The 23,841-nt window shown below is 59.8% G+C and overlaps 1 protein-coding gene across 2 annotated transcripts; it reads right to left on the bottom strand.

Moving 5' to 3' along the window:
• Nucleotides 1–2,455: 2,455 nt before the first annotated feature.
• Nucleotides 2,456–23,159, bottom strand: EVI5L (ecotropic viral integration site 5 like). 2 transcript variants are annotated; one of them, XM_054183558.1, is made up of 20 exons: nt 23,020–23,159; nt 18,489–18,707; nt 17,359–17,548; nt 16,975–17,199; nt 16,380–16,454; nt 15,967–16,092; nt 15,390–15,533; nt 15,129–15,218; nt 13,807–13,904; nt 13,625–13,685; nt 12,587–12,640; nt 11,942–11,974; nt 10,839–10,979; nt 10,507–10,635; nt 9,827–9,967; nt 8,551–8,703; nt 7,590–7,736; nt 6,705–6,800; nt 6,501–6,596; nt 2,456–4,433 (listed from the first exon to the last, which is right to left on the bottom strand). In XM_054183558.1, the coding sequence occupies exons 2-20, from the start codon at nt 18,635–18,637 to the stop codon at nt 4,242–4,244; spliced, it is 2,340 nt and encodes a 779-aa protein (XP_054039533.1). In that variant the 5' UTR covers nt 18,638–18,707; nt 23,020–23,159; the 3' UTR covers nt 2,456–4,241. The 2 variants fall into 2 exon arrangements, with proteins under 2 accessions (XP_054039533.1, XP_054039534.1); XM_054183559.1 differs by lacking the exon at nt 11,942–11,974.
• Between the last annotated feature and the right edge of the window lie 682 nt (nt 23,160–23,841).

Genomic DNA, 23,841 nt, shown 5'->3' with positions numbered 1-23,841 from the left:
GCTCCCCCCGCCCCCGCAGCGGGATCAGCCCCGGCACCCCCGCGCGGGTGAGTGATCGGTTTTGGGGGGGGGGGGTGTCCCCCAGACGGGGGTGGGGGGTTTGGAGGGGGGGGTCCCGCATGCCTGGGTCGCCCCCAGGGGGGCAGGTTTGGGGGGGGGCTGGGAGGGTCCCGGACGCCTGGGTCCCCCCGCCGTGGGGAAGGCGGGGGGCGAAAGGTGTGGGGGTGCTGGGGGGGGGGTGTCCCCCTGACGCTGCCCCCCCCCCCAGAGCCCGCCGTGCCCCCCGGGGCCGTGGCCGCCGTCTCCTTCGGGGCCTTCGTGGTGGGGGCGGCGCTGGCGGGGGGGCTCTGGTTCGTCCACGGTCGCACAGGTGAGGGGACACCCCCCCCCCCCCCCCCCCCCCCCCCGCGGTGACACCCCCCCAAACCCTGACAACCCCCAGTGACAGCCCCCCCGACGCCCCCGCAAACAGTGATTTCCCCCCCCCCATTGAACTCCCGGCCCCCCCCCAACCCACTGACACCCCCCCCCCCCCGCCAGTGACACGTCCCCGACCCCACCCCCCCCCCAGTGATGCCCCCCGGACACCCCCCCCACTGACACCCCCCCCGCCTTGTGACACCCCCTTCCCCCCATTTACCCTCCCCCGGGACCTCCCCTGGCCCCCCAATCCACCTTCCCTCCCCCCCCCCAGCACCCCCAGTTTTCCCCCCCTCCAATCCTGGGCTCCCCCCCCCAGTATCCCCCCTTATTGATGACCCCCCCCCCCACTCTGCCCTCAGCTGCCCCCCGACCCCCCCCGGCCCCTCCCAGCGCCAGTGCTGCCCCCCAGCCTGGGGGGGGCCAGGTACGAGGCGGGCTGGGGGGTACTGGGAGCACTGGGGAGGGGTACTGGGAGGAATGCGGGGGGGGACTGGGAGGTCACTTGGGGCACCGGGAGCTCGGGGGGGCACGGGGATAGTGGGAGGACTCGGGGGGGGGGGGAGTAACTGGGGGCACTGGGAGCACTGGGGGGGGAGCACTGGGGGAATGGGGTGGCACAAAGGATACTGGGATTACTGGGGGGGCACTGGAGAGAGATACTGGGAGCACTGGGGGGGAATTGAGGGGAACGGGGTAACTGGGAGCACTGGGGGTGGCACAAGGGATACTGGGAGAACTGTGGGAGTCACTGGAAAGATACTGGGAGCACTGGGGGGGGGGATGGTGTAACTGGGGGCACTGGGGGGGGCACTGGGAGGTAACTTGGGGCACTGGGAGCTCAAGGGGGGGCGTAACTGGCAACACTGGGGGGGGCACTGGGAGCAGCACAGGCAGTACTGGGGGTTCTGGGAAGGCACTGGAAGGGGATACTGGGAGCACTGGGGGGTGCTGGGAGGAATGGGGGGGGGGCACGGCGAGCTCAAAGCTGGGGGGGGAACTGGCAAGACTGGGGGACACTGTGGGGGGGCACTGCAAAGCAATACTGGGAGTACTGGGAGGGTGGGAAAGGGGTAACTGGGAGCACTGGGCGGGGGGCGGGGTAAGGGGGAGGGCACCAGCCTCTCCACCCCAAACCCCCCCCCCCCCCCCCCCCAGCTCAGGACCCCCGACCCGAAGCCGCCTCCAGCCAGGCCCCCCCCCGGCAGCACTCTGAGCCCGGGACCCCCCCCCCCGAGACCCCCCTCCTCGATCGCTGGGGTCTGACCCCCCCGCCAGGGACACCCCCCCCCCGGACTCCCCCCCCTCCCCCGATCGCCTGCCCCCCCCTTCTTTCTCGGGGGGGGGGGGTAATAAAGGTGCTGCTGCCCCCCCCCCCCAACACCTTGTGGTTATTGGGGCCCGCTGGGGGGGGGGGGGGGGGCGAGGGGAGGCTATTTTGGGGCGAATTCCAGGGGGTTGGGGGCCCCAGGGAGGCATTTTGGGGTCCCAGAAGTTTTGGGGTGAATTCCACGGATTTGGGGATCCCAGGGGGCCACTTTGGGGCCAATCTCTGGGATTCTGGGATCCCAGCTGATACTTTGGGGCAAAAATCAAGGTTTTGGGGCAAATCCTGACAATTTTGGGGCCCCAGCAGATTTTTTTGTGGGGTAAATTCCAGGATTTCGGGATCCCAGGGGACCACTTTGGGGCCAATCTCAAGGATTACGGGATCCCAGAAGATTTTTTTGGGGTGAATTCCGGGAGTTTGGGGCAAATCTCAGGGATTTTGGGGGTCCCCGATTTTTTTGGGGGGGGTGAATTCCAGGGGGTTTGGGGTCGCAAGGGGCCCTTTTGGGGCCAATCTCAAGGATTTGGGAGATGCCAGAAGATTTTGGGGGGTGAAATCCAGGGGTTTGGGGCCAATCTCAGGCATTTTGGGGGTGCCGGTGGTGTTTTTTTGGGGTGAATCTGAGGCTTTTTGGGGCCGCGTTGTCCCACAGCATCTGTATTTCTCTGTACAGGGTATAAACAGCGATGCGGGGGGGGGGGGGGCGGAAGGGGGTCGGGGCAGGATCGGGCCCTTTCCTGGGTCATTTCAGGGTCCGTGTCCCCCCCCCACCCCCAAAAATGTCCAGGATCGGGCCCTGCCGTGGCTGGGATCCGGCTGGGGGCCGGGATCCCCCCCGTGTCCTGGGGGGTGTTGGGGGGATCCGGCCGTGTCCCGGGGAGGGGGTGGGTGTCGGTGGGGGGGGGGGGGGTCCCACAGCACCCAGGGGTCACCGGGTGCAGGATCCGGTTGGGTCCCAGGGTCCGGTTGTGGCCCAGGATCTGGCTTTGGGGGGGGGGGGGGAGGGGGTGTCCCATCACGTCCCGAGATCCCTCGATGCACAGGGATCCAGTGGTGCCCTGGGATGCTCCGTGTGCAGGATCGGGCCCCTCAGGGATCCAGTGGTGCCCCAGGATCTGGACGTTCAGGGATCCAGTGGTCCCCCAGGATCCCTCCGTGCGCAAGGTCCAGCTGCTCAGGGATCCAGTGGTCCTCTGGAATCCCTCCGTGCACAGCATCCAGCCCTTCAGGGATCCAGCGGGGCCCCAGGACCCGTCGATGCGCAGGATTGGGCCCCTCAGGGATCCAGCGGTGCCTCAGGATCCCTCCGTGCGCAGGATCCAGCAGAATCCCAGGATGCCTCAGTGTCCCAGGATCTAGCCGTTCAGGGATCCAGCGGTGCCCCAGGATCCCTCCATGTGCAGGATCGGGCCCTCAGGGATCCAGCGGTGCCCCAGGATCCCTCCATGCACAGGATCAGGCCCCTCAAGGATCCAGCAGAGCATCAGGATCCAGCTGTTCAGGGATCCAGCGGTTCTCCAGGATCCTCCCGTGCACAGGATTGGGCTCCTCAGGGATCCAGCCGTGTGCAGGATCCGGCCATTCAGGGATCCAGCAGAATCCCGGGATCCTCCCCGCGTAGGATCGAGTCCCTCGGGGATCCAGTGGTTCTCTGGGATTCCTCCGTGTGCAGGATCGAGCTGTTCGGGGATCCGGCGGTGCCCGGGGATCCCTCGACGTGCCGGATCCAGCAGAATCCTGGGATCCCTCGCTGTCCCAGGACCCGGCCGTTTGGGGATCCAGCAGTGCCCCAGGATCGGGCCCCCCCGGGGATCCACCTGATCAGTTGGTGCTCGGGGCCCTCCCAGGGGCTCAGCGCCGCCGCCCCCCCCCCAGCCAGATCCCACCCTGGGGTGCTGTGGGTGTCCCCTGGGTGCCACAAGATCAATGGGTGCCCTCAGTATCTTCACGGTGCCATGGGGCCCACCGGGTGTCCCTTGGGTGCCACCAGGCCCATAAGGTGCCCTCAGTGTCCCCCGGGTGTCCCTTAGTGTCCTCTGGGTGCTGTGGGGTCCATGGGTGTCCCTTAGTGTCCTCTGGGTGCTGCGGGTGTCCCTCAGTGTCCCCTGGGTGTCCCCTAGTGTCCTCCGGGTGCTGTGGGGCCCATGGGTGTCCCTCAGTGTCCTCTGGGTGTGTTCCAGTGTCCCCCTGGGTGGCACAGGGTCCCCTGAGCGGCCCTTGGGTGCCACCGGGCCCATAGGTGCCCCCAGTGTCCCCTGGGTGCTGTGGGCGTCCCTTAATGTCCCCTAATGTCCCCTGGGTGCCCCTAGGGTGCCATGGGGCCAGCAGGTCCCCACATGCCCCATGCCTCCATGGGTCAGGGTCCCTGGGGTGGGCTCGCTGTTACTGCTGTCCCCCACGTCCCCACTGTCCCCATGCATCAGGGTGCCATGGGTGCCCCCTGGGTCTCGCCGGTTGCTGCTGTCCCCCATGTCCCCAACGTCCCCGTGGGTCACGGTGCCGTGGGTGCCCCCTCGGTCTCGCTGTCGCTGCTGTCCCCCATGTCCCCGAGGTCCCCGATGTCCCCGTGGGTCAGGGCGAAGGGTGGCAGCTCCTCGTCGGAGGAACCCAGAGAGTCCTCGTCCCCCAGGCGTGTCCCCAGCCCCACCGCCCCAAAGGCCAGTGGCCCCCGCAGCAGCCGGATCTGCGGGGACAGGGGACAAGGGGACAGGGGACAAGGGACACGGGAACACGATGGGGGATGGGACAAGGGGACAATGGGACACGGGATAAGGGGACAGGGAATGAGGGGATAGGGATGGGGACAAGGTGACAGGGACAAGGGGCACAGGAACACAATGGGTGATGGGACAAGGGCACAGGACAGGGAATGGGGGACAATGGGACACAGGATAAGGGGACAGGGGTGGGGACACGGAACATGGAAACACAGTGGGTGATGGGACAAGGGGACAGTGACAGGGGGACATGGGATAAGGGGGACAGGAAACAAGGGGATAGGGATGGGGCCAAGGTGACAGGGACAAGGGGATGGGGACAGGGACACGGGGCCACGATGGGTGATGGGACAAAGGACAAGGGAACAAGGGGACATGGCGACAGGGAACAGGGAGATGGGGATAAGGGGACAGGGGACAAGGACATGGGCGACAGGGACAAGGGGACAGGGACAAGGGGATGGGGACAGTGATGAAGACAAAGGTACGGGCACAGGGACAAGGGACGGGGAAGGACCAGGGGACGGGTGGGGGACAAAACAGGCAGAGGGGCGGGAGAGAGAAGGGGACAAAGGGACAGGGGAGGGGACAAGGGCCAGCAGAGAAGGGGAGGAGGGAGGAGAGATGGGGAGAGACTGTCACCAGCTGTCCCGGTGGTGCCACGTGGCTCCGCGGGGACATCGCCGATGGCACCGAGGGGACCTCGCTGATGGCTGGGGATCGTCCCCAGCGTGTCCTGGCCTTGGGGACATCGGCGACCCTTCCCCGGGGGGGGTGGGTGACCCCGGGGACAACATGAGAATGGCCCCTGTCCCTGGCACAGTGGTGTCACCCCCCGCCCAGGGAAGGGTCCTTGAGGCATGTCACGGGTGCCAGACCCTGTACAGGGGAGACAGCACCCATGGGTGCAGGACGCAGGTCCCCCAAAATCCATGGGTGCAGGGTACGGGACCCCCAGCACCCATGGGTGCAGGAGATGGGACCCCCCCCCAGCACCCATGGGTGCAGGACCCAGGTCCCCCAGCACCCATGGGTGCAGGGTGCGGGTGCTGCAGCACCCGTGGGTTTAGGATGCGGGTCCTCCAGAACCCATAGGTACAGATCCCACAGTACTCGTGGGTGCAGGATGTGGGTCCCCTGGCACCCATGGGTGCAGGGTACGGATCCCACACCATCCACGGGTGCAGGATGTGGGTGCCACATTAAGGATATGGGTGTCACAGCACCCACAGGTGGCATGAATATGGGTCCCCCAGCACCCATGGGTGCAGGGTGTGGGTGCTACAGCACCCGTGGGTGCACATCACAGCACCCATGGGTACAGATCCCAAAGCATCTGGGGGTGCAGGGTGCAGGTCCCCCAGCACCCATGGGTGCAGGGTGTGGGTCCCGCGGTCTCTGTGGGTGCAGGATATGGGACCCCCAGGACTCATGGGGGCAGGATGTGGGTGCTGCAGCACCCGTGGCTGCAGGACATGGATCTCACAGCACCCATGGGTGCAGGGCACAGGTCCTGCAGCACCCATGGGTGGAGGGTACAGATCTCCCAGCACCCGTGGGTACAGGATGCAGGTGCCACAGCACCCGTAGGTGCACGGTACACGTTCTCCAGCACTTGTGGGTGCAGGACACGGGTCCCCTAAAGCGCATGGGTGCAGCACATGGGTCCTGCAGCACCCATGGGTGCAGGACGTGGGTGCCGCAGCACCCGTGGGTGCAGGGTACGGGTCCCACAGTATCCATGGGTGCAGGGTACGGGTCCCACAGTATCCATGGGTGCAGAGTACTGGTCCTGCAGCACCCATGAGTGCAGGACATGGGTGCCGCAGCACTCGTGGGTGCAGGGTACGCGTCCCACAGTATCCGTGGGTGCAGGGTACGGGTTCTGCAGCACCCACGGGTGGAGCGTACAGGTGTCCCAACACCCATGGGTGCAGGATGTGGGTCCCCCAAAACCCATAGGTGCAGGGTAGGGGTCCCCTAGCACCCGTGGGTGCAGGCCGTGGGTGCTGCAGCACCCATGGGTGCCTTACCTCGGCCTTGAGCTCGTCGATGTGGTCCTTGAGCTGGCGGATGTACTGGGCGGCGTCTGAGTGGTTGAGCTGCCCCTGGATCATCCCCTCCTCCCTCTGCGGGTGCGCGCGGGTCAGCGGGTGCCCGTCCCCCCACCCCGTCACCCTGTCACCCTGTCCCCCCGCCTTGTCCCCCCCGCCTCGTGTTCCCTTGTCCCCGCTCACCTGGATCTCCAGCTCGGCGACGCGCTGTCGCATCTCGGCCAGGGCTGCCATGCTGTCAGCTTCCCGCAGGCGCACCGCCATCACTTCCTCCTTGCTCTGGGGACACTCGTGTCACACCAGGGCCACCCCTGTGGCACCCACCCTCCCCTCAGGCGAGGCTCCAGTCTCGCCTCCCTGTCCCCAGAGACAAGGGAAGGCCAGGGGAGGGGACGCTGGGGGCTCAGTTGATGGGAGGCGGGGACCCCACTGGAGGGGACAAGGGGGACACTACGGGAAGGGACACTGGGACCCCATGGGAGGGGACATGGGGTCCCCATTGGAGGGCACACGGGGACACCACTGGTGGGGACACTGGGACCCTCTCAGAGGGGACACGTTGACCCCCTTGGAGGGGACATGGGGACCCTGGTGGAGGGGACAAGGGACCCCATGGGAGGGGACACTGGGATCCTCTCAGAGGGGACACATTGACCCTGTTGGAGAGGACATGGGGACCCCGTGGGAGGGGACATTGGGACCCTCTCAGAAGGGACACACTGACCCCTTTGGAGGAGACATGGGGACCCCAGCGGAGGGGACATTATTGGAGGGGTAATAGGACCCTGTTGGAGGGGACACGAGGACCCTGTTGGAGGGGACATTGGGACCTTGAGGGAGGGGACACATTGACCCCCCTGGAGGGGACACTGTGGCCCTACAGAAGTGGACACGGTGAGCCCATGGGAGGTGACATGGAGACCCCATGGGAGGGTCTGGGGGTGTCCCTTGCGGAGGGGCCAGGGGTGTCCCCAGGGCGGGTCTGTGGGTACCACAGGGGAGGGGACAGGGAGCACCCACGGGAGGTGCCAGCGGAGGGCCCCAGGGATGTCCCCAAGCTGTCCCCACCTTGCACTGGGCCTCGGCGTGTTTGCGGTGGCTCTCACTGAGCTGCGCCTGCAGCCCCTTGCTCTGCGCCGCCGCCAGCCGCAGCTGCTCCCGCAGCCCCGCGCACGTCTGCTCCGCCCGGCCCAGCACCGTGCGCTGGATCTGGCCCTGCAGGGGACACCGCTGTCACCTCCCTGTCACCACACCCCCACCAGCACCCACAGCCCCTGACCCCCGCCCCAGTTATGGGTCTGGCCCTGGAGAGGGGGGACACAGGACTGTCACCACGATCCCCGTCACCCCTCAGCCCCGCGCAGGTCTGCTCCGCCCGGCCCAGCACCGTTCGCTGGATCTGGCCCTGCAGGGGACACCGCTGTCACCACCCTGTCACCTCTCTGTCACCTCCCCCCCCACCCTGTCCGGGGTCTGGCCCTGGAAAGGGGGGACACAGGACTGTCACCATGGTCCTTGTCACCCCCTCAGCCCCATGAACGTCTGCTGCACCCAGATCTGGCCCTGGGGGCGACGGCACCCAGCACCCAGGCCCCAGCACCCCCAGTTCAGCCCCCACAACCCCAGTATCCCCCAGTTCAGCCCCCACAACACCAGTATCCCCCAGTTCAGCCCCCACAACACCAGTACCCCCCAGTTCAGGGCCCGGGCTCTGACCTGTGTCTCCAGCTGCAGCACCCACTGGTGCATCACCCCCCAGCCCCAGTAGCCCCAGTTCAGCCTCAATGACTCCAGTACCCCCCATTTGAGCCCGCACAACCCCAGTACCTCCCAGTTCAGCCCCCACAACCCCAGTACCCCTCAGTTCAGCTCCAATGACCCCAATACCCTCCAGTTCAGCCCCCAGTACCCCAGTAGCTGAACCCCCAGCCCCAGTAGTCCCAGTTCAGCCTCAATGACCCCAGTACCCCCCAGTTCAGCCCCCACAACTCCAGTACCCCCCCAGGGTTGAGCCCCCCCGGGCTCTGACCTGTGTCTCCAGCTGCAGCACCCGCTGGCGCAGCGCCCGCAGCTCAGCCTGGGCCTGGGCCTCCCGTAGCCGTGCGGCCACCACGGCCTCCTGCAGCGCGTTGGCGTTGCTCCGCTGCGGGGAATCCTTCCAGCGCCCGCCCGCCCGGCCAGCCTGCGTCCCCCGCACCCATCAGGCACCCACCAGGACGGTGGGGGACCCGGGTGGCAAGGTGAGGGACCCAGATGGAGAGGAAGGGACGGAGGCATTGTGATGAGGGACACAGGCGGCAGGGAGGGGACCCCCAGGGATTGGGACAAGGGATCCAGGAGGCAACAAAGTGGCCAGGAGGGGACCTAGGCATTGGGACAAGGGACCTAGGTGGCCAGGAGGGAGCTCAGGTGGCCAGGAGGGGACCCAGATGGCCAGGAGGGGACCCAGATGTTGGAAGAAAGGACCCAGGTGGCCAGGACGGGACCTGCGGATTGGCACAAGGGACCCAGGTGGCCAGGAGGCAATGAGGTGGCCACAAGGGGACACAGCTCTCAGGACAAAGGACTCAGGTGGCAGGGAGTGGACACAGGTGGCCAGGGGGTGACCCAAATGTTGGAAGAAGGGACCCAGGTGGCCAGGAGGGGACCCAGATGTTGGAACAAGGGACCTAGGTGGCAGGGTGAGGGACCCAGATAGATGGGAGGGGACAGAGGCATGAGGATGAGGGACCCGGATGGCCAGAAGGGGACCAGGCACTGGGACAAGGGACCCAGGTGGCAGGGAGGGGACCCAGATGTTGGAAGAAGGGACCCAGGTGTCCAGGAGCGGACCCAGGCGTCAGGACAAGGCACCCAGGTGGCCAGGAGGGGACCTAGGTGGCTGGGAAGGACCCAGGTGTCCAGGAGGGAGCCCAGATGTTGAAGAAGGGACCCAGGTGACCAGGAGGGGACTCAGATGTTGGAACAAGGGACCCAGGTGGCCAGGAGGGGACCCAGGTGGCTGGGTGGGACCCAGGCATCAGAACAAGGGACAAAGGTGGCAGGGAGGGGACCCAGATGTTGGAAGAAGGGACCCAGGTGTCCAGGAGGGGACCCAGGCGTCAGGACAAGGCACCCAGGTGGCCAGGAGGGGACCTAGATGTTAGAACAAGGGACTCCGGTGGCCAGGAGGAGACCCAGGCTTCCGGGCTGGGGGACACACACAGGCATTTGGGACAGACCCAGGCATCCTGGGAGGGTGACCCAGGCATCTAGGGGGGTGACTCAGGTGTCTGGGGGGGTGACCCAGGTGTCCGTGTCCTCACCTGCCAGCTGTCACTGAGGTCCTTCACCTGCTGCTGCAGCTCCGTCAGTGACTTGACGGCCTCGGCCTCGCGCAGCGCCAGCGCCTGCAGCTCCTCCTGCAGCCGCACCACGTTGTCCTCGTCCGGCAGCAGGCTGTTCCTCTGCAGGGACACGGGGGACATCAGTGGGGACACCCTGGGGTGGGAATATCCCAGCACAGCAGCACCGGACGCCGGCAGGGACATCTTGGGACAGTGACACTAAATGTCATGGGGGACACCTCGGGGTGGTGGCACTGGTCATCGGCAGGGACACCCTGGGGTGGTGGCACCGAGGACTCGTTCCCCTCTGCCAGGTGGAGGTGGGGACATTCTTGGGGCATTGCGGGGAGGTGACAGGGGACATGGGATCCCCCAGGGACATGTGGCACAGGGGGACCCCATGGGGACAGCTCTGTGGCACTGGGGATCCTCAGGGACAGGGGACACCAGGTCCAGGACCCCTCATGTGACACTGCCTGTCCCCAAGACCACTCGTGTGACACTCTCCATCCCCAGAACCACTCGTGTGACCACCCCCAGTGCCACCCACATGACCACCCCCATCCCCAAGACCACTTGTGTGACACTCCCCATCCCCAGGGCCACTCATGGGACCATCCCTGTCCCCATGAGTGACACCCGCGAGCCATCCCCGTCACCTTCTCCATGTCGAGGACTTTATCCTGCATCTCCTTGAGGGCACCCAGGGTCTCGCTCTCCCGCAGCCGCGACTGCTCCAGCTCTGTCTCCAGGTGGGTGACAAACTCCTCGCTGAAGCGTGGGTTCCCCTGCCACCGTCCCCAGTGTGTCACCCACAGGGTACAAGGCCCGTCCCCTCCCTTGCCCACGGTGGTGGCACCGACCACCCGCACCCAAATCCGGGCTGCAGCAGGGCACGAACTGAAAGGAGGGGATGTGTGGGGGCAATAGGGATGCCTGGGGACATTTGGGGACATCTTGGGGACATCTGGGGACACGTGGGGACACCAACCTGCTGGTCCTGCAGCTGACGGATGGTGGTCTGGGCGCGCTGCAGGTTCTCGGTGGCCGAGGTGCAGCGCTGCTTCACCACCGCCAGCTCCCGCTTGATGATGTAGTTCTCCTCTGCCTCCTGCGCCCGTGTCACCTGGCCCTGGGGACAGCAGGGGACGTGTCACCACCATGGCGTGGTGTGCCCGGTTCTCCCCCCCCCACCATCAGCATGTCACTGGGAGGGGTGTGGTGGCAGTGGCAGGGACAAGGGGGTGATGCTGGGGACATGAGGTGACGCCGAGGACATGCGGTGATGCTGGGGATAAGGAGGTGACACGAGGGATGAGGAGTGACGCCAGTCCCCCGGCGAGTGAGGCTGGGGACAAGGGAATGACACTGGGGACAAGGGGGTGGCACCAGCCACAGAGGGTGACACCAGCCCCACAGCAAGGTGATGACAGGGATGAGGGGGTGACGCCAGCACCCCTGCAGCAGGTGACAGCAGGGACGAGGGGGTGACACCAGTGTGATGCTGGCCCTGTGGCGTGTGACACTGGGGACAAGGAGGGTGACATGAAGGAAAAGGGGGTGACACCAGCCCCAGAAGATGACACCAGCCCCATGGCAGGTGACAATGCAGACAAGGAGGGGTGACACCAGCCCTGGGGGGTGACAGCAACCCCACAGCAGGTGACACCGAGGACCAGGAGGCGACACCAGCCCTGCGGGGACCTCCAGGGCCATTTTGTGCCCTCGGAGCTGCTCTCACCCCACGACCCATGACTCAAAATCCACATATTTTGGTCAAACTGATCAGAACGGTGGCTTTTACCCCATCTTGGCCACACACCCGCCCCTGGCCAAGTGCCACTGCGCCACCCCCCACTTTCCACCGAGCCCCAAAATGGGTCAAAACCTCCCATTTTCACTAACCACCCCCAAAATCCTCCTCCCTCCGACCTCCCCCGAAGCGGGGAAGGTGCGCAGGAGCCTCCGGAAAAGCAGGAAAAAGGGGCAAATCTTCCCCCAATGAGGCAGATGCAGGCGGGCTGGGAAGCAAAAGGGGGCAGAAAAGGGTTAAAACACAGCGGAAAAGAGAAAAATAGCTATTTTTGACGCTACCTGGATGAGCCTGTCGGCGAGAGCCGCGCTCTCCTGCGGCCGCCGGGGAAGAAGAGAGAAAAAGAGGAGAGACGTAACGAGATAAACGAAGGAGACGGAGGCAGCGAGAGAAGCCGCGAGGCGGAGGCACCCGGCAACCTTCCCGCGCATCATCGCTTCCCATTTTTGGGGTGTTTTCCAAGAATTTTAGCTCTTTTCCTCCCCCGTGGCAGGGAAATATGGGGATGGTGGTATTTGGCCCTAAACTGGAGCGTTTCCCACCTCCCAGAGGGAGATTTAGTGTGGAAAACTGATGAAGCGGCCGCCCGCTGGACCTAAATTTCCTATTTTTGCACCAAAATGGTGCCAGGAGGGGGGGATTTTGGGGGTGCGGCCCATAAAAGGGGTGCTGGAGGTTGCAGGGGTGCACCCATGGGTGCTGGGATCTCTGGGCAGCGGCAGTATGGGTGACTCAGGGGGAGTTTGGGGTGATCCAGGGGATATTTTGGGTGCTCCAGGGGGGGTTTTTGGGTACTCTGGGGTGGTGGGGCGGAGTTGGGTGCCCCCAGGGGTGTTTTGGGGTGCCCCTGGGGGGGGTTGGGTGCACCCAGGGCGGGTTTTGAGTGCCCCCAGGGGAGTTTTGGGGTGCTGGGCCATGGGGTTCACCTTCTCCAGGGTTTCGATGCGCTGTTTCAGCAGGCGGTTCTCCGTGCGGAGGCGCTGAAGGGTGGAAAATGGGGAAGAATTAGCCCCGGGGGGGGGCGGTGTTTGATGTCCCCAGGGGGGACACTCAGCCTGGGGGCAGCTTGAATGGCCCTGGGATGGGTCACAGTTGCTCCAGGATGGCTTAGATGGCCCCACGGATGGCTCAAATGGCCCCAGGGATGGGCCAAACGTCCCCAAGGATGGGTGAAAGTGGCCCTGGGATGGCTCAAACTGCTCTGTGACAGGCCAAGTGGCCCCGGGATGGCTTAAGCGGCCCTTGGGACCCCTCAAATGGCCCATGGGATGGGTAAAAGTGGCCCCAGGATGGCTTAAATGGCCCAAGGGATGGGTTAAGCTGCCCCATGAGGGCTCAAGTGGCCCTGGGGGTGGCTCAAAAGGTGCTAGGGACAGGCTAAATGGTACCCAGGATGGGTTAAGTGGCCTTGGGGACAGCTTAAATGGCCCTGAGATGGGTCATGGTGGCTCCAGGATGGCTTAGATGGCCTCAGGCATGGGCAAAGTTGTCCCACGATGGCTCATATGTGCCTGGGGATGGGCCAAACCACCCCAGGATGGCTCAAATGGCACTGAGGATGGGTCAAGTGGCTCCAGGGACAGATTAGGTCATCCCAAGGTGACCCAAGTGGCCCTAGGAATGGGTCAAGTGGCTCTAGGGACAGGCTAAGTTACCTTGAGGTGGCTCAAGTGGCCTCAGGGATTGGCTAAATGGCACTGGGATGGCTAAAAATGACCCCAGGGATGAATCAAAGTGGCCTTGGGATGGCTTAAATGGCCCTGGGGCCATCCAGGATGGCTCAAACGGCTCCGGGAATGTGTCAAGTGATCCTGGGATGGGCCAAAGTGGCTTCAGGATGGCTAAGATGGCCCCAGAGATAGGCTACGCCATGCCAAGAAGCCTCAACTGGCCCCAGAGATGGGCCAAGCGGCCACAAGGATGGCTCAAGCGGCCCCAAGACGCCAACACTTGACTCATCTCACCTTGATCTCGATCTGCTCCTCCATCTCTTTGTTCTTGATGGCAGCGTATTCCTTCTCCAGCCTTTTGGGGACATGGGGACAAGGCTGGGACACAAGGACGGGGACCAGAACCCCTGGCCCTGTGCCCCGTGACTACTGGGGGGAGCCCCCTCCGAGCATAGGAACCCGTCTTCCCATCTCACCTCTTCATCTTCTTGGGGTTGTACTTGACCTGGAAGGCCCTGAGGATGAGCTTGTCAGGGCAACTGTCAAACTGGTGAGGGATCACCTTCTGGAAATACTGCGGGGACGGAAACCGGCCATGAAACGTGGCCCCAAAATACAGGCCATCGCGAAAACCAACCCCAGAGCAGGGCCTGATGGGTAAAATCACCCCAAAAATGGGGCCCGTTGGCTAAATCTGCCCCCAAAACATGCCCTCGTTGCATAAATCTGGCCCGTTGCACAAACCCACCAAAAACTGTAACCTGTTTCATAAATTGGCCCCCAAACACATCCTGTTGACTAAATCTGCCCCCAAATATGGCCCATTGGATGAATCCACCCCCAAATATGGCCTGTTGCCTATATCTGCCCCATAACACGTTCCATTGGACAAATCCACCCCAAAACACGTTCCATTGGACAAATCTGCCCCAAAACACGTTCTGTTGGACAAATAAGCACCCCAAAACACGTTCCATTGGACAAATCTGCCCCAAAACACGTTCCGTTGGACAAATAAGCACCCCAAAACACAATCCGTTGGCCAAATCCATCCCAAAACATGATCCATGGCACAAATCTGCCCCAAAGCACCATCCATTGGACAAACTTGCCCCAAAACACGTCCTGCTGGACAAATCCACCCCAAAACACCATCCATTGGACAAATCCACCCCAAAACATGATCCATGGCACAAATCTGCCCCAAAGCACCATCCATTGGACAAACTTGCCCCAAAACACGTCCTGCTGTACAAATCCACCCCAAAACACAATCCGTTGGACAAATCCGCCCCAAAACACATCCTGTTGGCCAAATCTGCCCCAAAACATGTCCTGTTGGACAAATCCACCCCAGAACATGCTCCGTTGGACAAATCTGCCCCAAAACATGTTCCATTGGACAAATATGCACCAAAACACGTTCCATTGGACAAATCCACCCCAAAACATGCTCCATTGGACAAATCTGCCCCACAACATGTCCTGTTGGACAAATCCGCCCCCAAACACAATCCATTGGATTCATTTGCCCAAAAACATGATCCCGTTGGATAAATCCATCCCAAAACATGTCCTGTTGGACAAATCTGCCCCAAAACACGTCCCGTTGGACAAATCCACTCCAAAACACGTCCCGTTGGACAAATCCGCCCCAAAACACGTCCCGTTGGACAAATCCGCCCCAAAACATGTTCTGTTGGACAAATCTGCCCCAAAACATGTTCTGTTGGACAAATCTGCCCCAATACACAATCCATCATTGGACAAATCCATGCCAAATGCCAGTGGCACATACCTGGGACATGCCCTCCATGTCGAGCTGGACGAGCTCAGCCTGGTTGAACTGCAACAGCGCCATCCCCACGCGGAAGACAATCTCGAGGCCCTACAGGAAGGGTCCACGCTTGACCCCACACCATCACCTTTCCCAGCTGGGGTTTGGGGTTTTTCTCCCCAAAACCAGACCAGCTGGAGTGGGAAGAACGTTTCCACATCCAAGTGGAAAATGTGGTCATGGCCCCTTTGTGGTTTACGGTGTCGGCTGCGGCCCCGTTACCTCGTACATGAAGATGTCAAAGACGCGCGTGGCCACAGGAAGAGGGAAGGTGGTGAGGAAGAGGGTGAGGAACCAGGACGAGGCGTACATGGAGGTGAGGAAGCTCTGTGAGCGGAAGTGGATGTTCAGCTCCGGCAGCTGCTCCTGGACAGAAGAAATGGAGGAAATGAGGAGAAATGGGGAATGGTGGGTGTTTTTAGGGATCATTCATGGCTGCTGAGGTTTGAAAAGATCCGTGAGGTCTTGTGGAGGTCCCTGAGGGGGTCTCATGGAAGGTCCTCTGGGGGAGGACCTTGTGGATGGTCCCCAGGGTCTTATGGATGTCCCTCAGGGCATCTCGTGGATCGTTCCTGGGCTGTCTCATGGATGGCCCCTTTGGGTGTCTCATGGATGGTCATTGATGTCCCCCTTGAAGAATCATGGATGGTCCTCGGGGGATCTCGTAGACGTCCCCAGGATCTCTGCGTTGCTGGACAAGAGCCCACTGGAGGAACCCATTTCTTCCAAGAGCTGCCACCTCACTCCTACCTCTCCTTGTCCTTGTCCCCCATTTTAGGGGGCGTGGGGTGGTGCCTACCTGCAGCATGTACTCAAACTGGTAGATGCAGAGCCCCAGTTCAGCCATGCTGGGTTTGAAGAGCTCCCGTAAGCGATATTCCTGCATCAACCTCACGAACACACAGAAGGCCTCTTCCTCGGGCATCTGGAGACCCAAAAGGACATGATTCCCCCTTAAAACTCTGCTGTGGCTCCAGATTTGAAGCCTATTTCCATCAGGTGATGGGATCGGATGGGATGGGACGTGCTGGGAGCCGTCCCCAGGTGAAGGGGAATACGAACAGGGGATTTTAAACCCATCAGGACTAAGTGGGATCGAGCCCATTTTGCTCCTGAGGATCAAGAAAAAGGCTCCTATTCCCCAACCCCGTCTCCAGAGGGTGTTAAAAACCCATCGAGGCAGCTCCTCCTCACCCTGGGGTCATCACAAACCTGCATGAGCAGCAGTCCCACGATGAAGGCACTACCCTGGCAGTATCCGACCTCTCGGTCCACCAGCGAATAGGCCTGGAAGGAAGGAAGGAAAAAAATTCAAAATAAATATAAGTCTGAGCAGGGATTTGGCCGGGCCACCATCCCTGCTTGCTGTGGGAAGCCAAGAGTGGAGGGAAGCCATCAAAAATAGCTTTTTTTTTTTGGTTAATGACACCTCCTGTGAGCACGATGTTGCTCCGCACTTGAATTTAGACCCCAAAATATCCAACTATTTGTTTCTTAATTCAGAATAAAACTCACCAGGAAAAATGAGGTCTGGGACAAAACAGAGCCAAAAAAGGAGATATTCCCCCCAAAACCATGCTAAAAGAGGAGAGAGTTCCCCAAAACTGCCCCAAAGGAGGAGCTATTCCCCGCAGAAAAGGTCCCTTTGCGAGGAAAGGGCTGTCACGCTGCAAGAAGTGATGGTTCCAGGAGCTTGCGGTGGAAACCAAAGCCATCAAAAATTAATATCCAGTTAAAACAGCTTCAAAACCCAAAGCGGTGTCTGGGTTGCGGCCAAGATCCGCTGCGGTTGGAGGAAAGACGTTACCTTCATGACGTTGAAGAGCACCTCCTGGCCCAGACTGTCCTGTCCCTTGAAGAACTCATGCTCCGGGTAGGTGCGGGCGATATCCCGTCGGATGAGCTTCTCGCAGGGCGAGGACATCTTGAGTAGCTCCGAGTACTGGTTTTTGACGGGCATGTCGGTGGCACTGCAGAGCAACTGCCAGACAATGGCACGGAAGTGGTGGGGAATCCCTTTGCGGATGAGCTCCTGGAGAAAAACAAGGCAAAAAAAAGAGAAAACGGGTTTCAAGAAGATGGGGAAGCTCCTTGTGGATGGGGAGACATCCTGTCCCGTCAGCGGGAAGATCACGCTGCAGATTTTTACAGCGGGGTTAAAATATAATTAAAAATAAAGTGGTTCCCTCACCTTTAGAAGCTTCTCCTTCTTCTTCCGCCACTCGTCCCACTCATTGACGATGCGGCCCCAGAGGATCCAGGTGTCCTCCTCGAGGTGGCTGAGGTTGGAAGAGGCTGAGGAGCTGGAGACCAAGGAGGAGCCGCTGTTCCTTCGCGAGCCGTTCATGGAGCGCATTGACTTGGAGTCGGCCTCCAGTAGCCTGCGAGAGACCGAGATAGCCCCAGAAAAGCCCCAAAGGAGGAAAGAGCCCCCAAAAGAGATATTCCCTCAAAATAGGCCCAAAGGAGGAGTTATTTCCCCAAAACAGCCCTGAAGGAGAAGAGATTCCCCCAAAACCATCCCTAAAAATGAGATATTTCCCCAAAACAGTCCCAAAGGAGGAGATATTCCCCCAAAGCAGCCCCAAAGGAGGAGATACTCCCCCAAAACAGCCCCAAAGGAGAGATTCATTCAAAAATGCCCCAAAGGAGGAGAAAGTCCTTAAAAACCACGGCAAAAAATGGAGATATTCCCCCAAAACAGCCCCAAAGGAGGAGATATTCCCCCAAAACGCCCCAAAGGAGAAGAGAGTCCTCCAAAACCACCCCAAAAAGGGAGATATTCCCCCAAAGCACCCCAAAACAGCCCCCGGATGAGCGATTTGCCCCAGCCAGATGCCAACAGCTGCCCTGGGGATGGTTTCTTTAACGAATTTGTTTAAAAAAATGGATTTCCAAGGGGTTTTTCCAACAGCAAATTTGCTTAAAAACAGCTTTGTGAGGAAATTTGCATTTCAGGTCTTGATTATAATCCCGTTTTAACACGGGGGATGGAGATTTTTGCCCAACATTTCGGACAAATGAGCCTCGGGGCTTGTTACCCAACAAAGTGGGTGGGTTTATTATTTATTTCCAAACAGTCGCCTCCTTCCAGAAATTCCCTTTTTTCCCGCCTGAAGGAGCAAACCCCGCTGCTTTCAAAGAAGAAAACAAAAAAAAAATAACCTTGAAAATAATAAACCGAAGCGTTTTTACCCCCGGCTGGAGCACTGCTTGGGGAGGGGCAGGGAGCAGCTCATTTTTGTCCATTTCTCTTTGATTTTAAGGGAAAAGCTTGGAAAAAAACAACGACAAAAAGGTGGATATCTGCCCGGCACTCACCGATTTTGCTCCTCCAGTTTCGCCAGTAGCTCCAGTTCATCGGGGCTGAGGTTTTCCGAGTCGGAGGTGGGCGAACAGGCCGGGGCTGAGTTGACGGAGGAAAGGGCTTCGTGGGAGGATGAATCGGGGCTGACGGCCGGCGACGCCATGGTGCCGGGGCCGGGGAAGGGGGGGAAATCCGGCACTGCGCCGAATCCACAGGGATTTCAGGGGTCTCACCTGGAAAACCGGGCATCAGCATGAGCAGGACGTCACCCCCCATCTTTCCCTCCTCACTGCATCGCGTCAAATCTCTTTAAAAAAAACAGTTTTAGCTAATCTGATAAAAAAGAGGACGCGAGCGTCACTTGGTTTGCAGCCAACCACAATATTCACATAATTCCACCCCAAAACCCCATTTTAGCCCCATTTTCACATCAAGCCAGGCCTAAGCACATCATCCCGCGTTGGCCTTAAATTAGTTGAACTAAATTAGCCTAAAAAAATGGAATTAAGCCCAATTTTGGGAAGGAAGGGACCAGCATGGATGGATAGAAAGCTGCCCTCGCTGGGGGTTTGCTTCAGGGGTTGACAAATGCCCAGTTTGCCCATTTTGGTGGGGTTTTATGGAAAAAATGCCTCCCTGGGGAGGAACGAGTCCTGGTCTGGGATTGCAGGGATGGGCAAAAATGGGGTGGAAAAGAGTGGATTGAGGAGTGGGGCAAAAAGAAGGGTTCAAGCGGTGACTCCAGAGGGGATTTTCTGGAGGATCGGCAGCGACTGGGATCCCTCAAGGAAGCTCCGGCTTTTTGGGGGTCGAAAAAACTCTCTTTTTGGTGAAAAAAATGCTGCAAAATGAACCCTCAGGGATGAAAAAAGCGGAGGTAAGAGAGAAAAAGCAGCAGCGCCCAAAGGTTGCACCGTGAACGTGTGATTTACCCGATTTGGGCTTAATTTGCAGATTAAGTTATAAAATCAGGGGGGTTTTAACCAAAATAACATGTTTCTGACCCTTTTTGGGGGGGAAAAATGGGCTGGTGGAACAAAATGAGTTGAAAACAATGACATGGCACGGGGAAAACAGAGCCATAGCGCAAACGGGGGAAATTCCGTGCCGTTTGGTTAACGGTTTTCCAAAAAGCAGCAAAATTTAACAGAGCGGTTTCGGGGGAAGAATCGGGTCAATCGTTAACGGGATTCCCGCAAATTTGCTTATTAAGCAGGAAATTTTATAAAGGGGGGAGTGGGGGTGGGAAATGATCCTTAATTATATTTAATTCAGCCCCACGGCGCCCATCGTGGGACGGGGCTGGTCCAGCTGCACCGTCGTTTCCAGGAAAGCCATTAATTTATTTTTTATAATTAACATTTCCCCGCAAGACCTTGCTGATATCACCCAAAATACTGTTGTAACATAAAAACAAAACAACAAAAAAAGAGCTTTGCTGCAAAAATTATAAGTTACTGATCAAACAGCGGCCAAAGCGCAACCTGCCAGGGTTCACCGGGCTGTGAAAATGTCCTGAAATGGCTTTTTTTAGGAAAATTCATTTTCACGTCAATGTAGGGGGGAATAAAAGCAATAATCATGCACGGATGAATATAGGATGGCCAAAAAGCATGATTTTAACCCCAAAAATGAGGCAGGAGGGTGGTAATGTTGTTTAGTAGGTGCAGGAAAAAACAGGTGGAAATGGGAAAAGAGGAATAAAGACAAACTGTAATTTTTTCAACAGGTTTTTGGGGTGAAATCCTGGTGGTTTTGCAGCAGGGAGGGATTCCCATCGTGCTGAGAGCTTGTTTTTTGCTGAAAAAGCTTGAATTTGGAGGAAAAAAAAAAAAAAATCTGGAGCGGAGGTTGTCAAAGGCGCTGCAAAAATTGGGGGAAAAAATGGTGGTAATGGTCCTGGAAATGCCACCGTGATGCCCAGGCTCTGTTTTTTAGGAAACTGGCCCAAAAAGGCATTCGGTTGATCCCGATTTCAGCCCGTTTGTGACAGTAAGTTAATAAAAAAAATAACTTTTTGGGTCCTCGAGGTCCCCAGGTGTCCCCAAAGTCCCCATGTCTCACATTGCCTCATTTTTCCCCAAAAAAGCCCAATTTCAGCAACACGTCAAGACACCGACCTCGAGCTGGAGCATTTGGGCAGGAAAACATTAAAATTTCCCACGTTACGCTTAAAATTTCCCAATTTGTAGGTTTTTGGACCCATTTTCACAGCTTTTCCATGCAGCTTTGTACCGTTCCACGGCGTTTTGTGCATTTTCTGCCCCTTTTTATGCCTTTTCTGCGCCGTTTTATGCCTTTTCCACCCATTTTTTGCAGCGTCTCCAAGTGTCATTTTGCACCTTTTCCACCCCGTTTTCACAGTATTTTTACGCCGTTTTTTCAGCGTCTCTCAGTGTCGTTTTGCGCCTTTTTTTGCACCATTTCTGCCGCGTCTCGGAGCCATTTCCACGTTTTTTCTGTGCTCCACTTAAAAGTTCATCAAAACGGGTGTTCACCCCCAATTTCAGCAGCAGTTTCTGGAGGTGCCGGGTAGCCACGTCGACTTTCCCTCAAACACAAGCCATCAAAAATCCGCCAATTTGCCAGAAAATCCAATTTTCAACATGCAAAAGCAGCCGGATAAGGAAAAAAAAAATTTAATTAAACCCCAAATATTTCAGTGGGACGTTTTTGAGCTTCACCAACACCTGCGGTTGGTGGAAAAAAGGAGGAAAATGGATAAAAATGGGTTTAAACACCATGATTTTTGCCACTGGGGGGGGTGAAGCAGGTGTAAATTTTAAGCTAAAATCCCCCCCAAACACCACTGGATTTAAAACCAACCAAAACCCACCCAAAACCAGATAAAAATTGAATTCAGTACCGAAACGGAAGAAGGAAACGACCCCCCTGCCCGGCACTGGCCACCAAATGTGGCTTTTTAGGGGAAAAACTACCCAAAATGCCACTTGGGTCGTGATTTTTGTGCTTTTCGCAGTCCTAAATGGGCTGAAATGAGCCCCAAAACTGGTGGTTTTGGGGATTTTTCACCAAATACTGTGGGTTTTTCATCCCCCCCCTCCCCCCCAAGCTGCTGGTGGCAGCAGGTATTAAACGCCGCCGGCGAAGCCCCCAATTGATGGAAAACCAGCAGAAAAAGGGGAAAAATTAAAAAGCACAGGGGGGGGCCGAATTTTGGGGGAAAAACCCTGTAATTTGGTGGGAATCACGAGTCGCTCCGGCATAAGCTAAAATCCCTGGGTTTCAACCCAAAAGGAGAGAGGCGCCGGGGACGGCACAAAGCCGCGGCTCCCGGGGCTGCGGCCGCCGTTGCTCCATCTTCTGGGTGGCTGCTGAGTGTTTTGGGGGGCACCCAGGGGACCCCCCCCCCGAAGTCCCCTCCCCACTGATGGGGGGCACAGGGATGCTGGGGGAGAGGGGGGGTGTGCACTGAGGTGGGGGGGGTGGGGGGGTGAAAAAAGCCTCCCCTCCCCCAGTAAATGACATTTGGGGGTCGGTGACTGTGATAAGGGGGGGGGGGCAGCCGTCTGCCGCAGACACACACACACCCTTTTTTGTTTTTTTGACCAAAATCTCATTATTTTAATGGAAAAAGAAACGAGGGACAACACCCTCTTTGCACACAGGAGCAGGCAGTAATGGGGGGGGGGGGTGGCAGGGGGGCTCCAATAAAGGAGGGTAATAGGGGGTGACCCCCCCCCAATGTCTCCCTTTATAGTGGGGGGGCATCCCTAATGCCTACCCATGGCGGGGGGGAGGGGGGTATCCCCAATGCCCACCCTCCAATTTATCATGGTGGGGGGCACCCCCATGGTTTGCTCCGGGGGAGGAGTAAGCCCCCAGTTACCTCCCAAAAGTGGGGGGGAATTGGGGGGAAACCCATGTAACCCCTTAGCCTGAGGGGGAGGGTATCCCCCAGTTACCCCATAGTCCGGGGGGGGGTACCTCCAGCAGCCCCCCCCATAGCCGGCAGGGGGATTAACCCAATGTTAACCCAATGCCACTCCCCTCATATGGGGGATACCCCAAGAAAAATGGGGAGGCTCCCCCCATTAACGACCCAGCTGTGGGGGGCGGGGGGGTGGCAACCCTAATCACTCCCCCCATAGACTGAGGGGGGGATATTTACCCCAAATTACCCCCCACCCCCAGTATTACGCCCATAGACACCCCTCATAGCCTGGGAGGGGATTTACCCTCAATACCCCCCCCCAGAGGGGGATCACCCCCAATTACCCCCTCACCCCCGGGAGGGGGGGGCTACCCCCAATCCCCCCCCCCCCAGGCTATGATGGGGATCTTCAGGCCCAATTACCCCCTGGGGGGTGATTACCGCTGACCACCCCCCACAGCGCCCCCCCCAGTTACCTCCTCACCCCGGGGAGGGGGGGTACTCCCAACCTCCCCCCCACTCAACCTTAAGGGGGAGCTTTAGGTCCAATTCCCCACTGGGGGGGTGATTACGCCCGACCACCCCCCACAGTCGTCCCCCCCCCAATTCCTGAGGGGGGAGCCCCCCCGAGGGGGCCCGGCCCCTCCTACCTCCGAGGCGCTGCCATGGCGACCGCCGGCTGTCACCGAGGAGGGGGGCCGTGGCTCCCCCCAGCCGCCGCCGCCCCTGCCGCCGCCGCCGCCGCCGCCGCTGCCGCTGCCGCCGCCGCTTGGAGCCGAGCGGGAGCCGCGGCCGCCGCGGGCCCCGCCGCTGCCATGGGGGGACCCGCCGCCGCCGCCGCCGCCGCCCTGACTGACACTGACTGACAGGCGGCCCCGCCCCTCAGCCAATCACCGAGCCGCCTCCGCGCCTCCGCCCGCCCCCCCACGGCGCCACAACCAATCGCCGATGTCCGCCCGGGAATAAACCGCCGCGGGGAGACCTGGCTCCAAACCGCGCCTACTGCGCGGGGAGCCAATGGGCTGGCTCGCCGGTGGTTGATGGGCATGCCGCCCTTCCAATCAGAGGCAAGGAGATCCTTCCCCCTGAGGGGGGTGTGGGCACCGCCTTGCTGAGAGGCGAATGGCAGGCTCAGGTGGTGATGATGGATAGGCAGAGCAGCTAATCGGCTGCCGAATCTCGGTTGGAGTGGCACCTGGCTGACAGGAGAGGACAACAAGCCCCGCCTCTTCAGTTGAAGGTTTTGGTTTTGATTGACAGGAGAACCTACCAATCGCTGGCGCAGGAGAAGGTAGAGGCAGCCTATGGGGGCACGGAGACGAGGCGGCATGCTCCCCTCCAGCCAGGTGGCTGATCCCGCCTTCCTGGGGAGATTTGCGGCTCTTATTGGCTGACGGGGAATGATAGGCAGACGCCTCCACCTATGGGGCGTCGAGTAGCTGATCGCAGCTCTGTGCAAGGGCTCCAGGGTG

This window comes from Rissa tridactyla, chromosome 25 (genome assembly GCF_028500815.1).
Source record: "Rissa tridactyla isolate bRisTri1 chromosome 25, bRisTri1.patW.cur.20221130, whole genome shotgun sequence".
Lineage (NCBI taxonomy): Eukaryota > Metazoa > Chordata > Aves > Charadriiformes > Laridae > Rissa > Rissa tridactyla.
Note: the sequence above shows the minus strand (reverse complement) of the source record. Positions and strands in the feature narration are given on the sequence as shown.

Excerpts from the sequence above, each read along its gene's own strand:
- EVI5L (XM_054183558.1), bottom strand. The coding sequence starts at position 18,637 with ATGGCGTCGCCGGCCGTCAGCCCCGATTCATCCTCCCACGAAGCCCTT. Across the intron at positions 17,549-18,488 it reads AAACTGGAGGAGCAAAATCG|GCTACTGGAGGCCGACTCCA; the intron begins GTGAGTGCCGGG and ends GGTCTCTCGCAG. Across the intron at positions 7,737-8,550 it reads TGCTGCAGCTGGAGACACAG|GGCCAGATCCAGCGCACGGT; the intron begins GTCAGAGCCCGG and ends TGTCCCCTGCAG.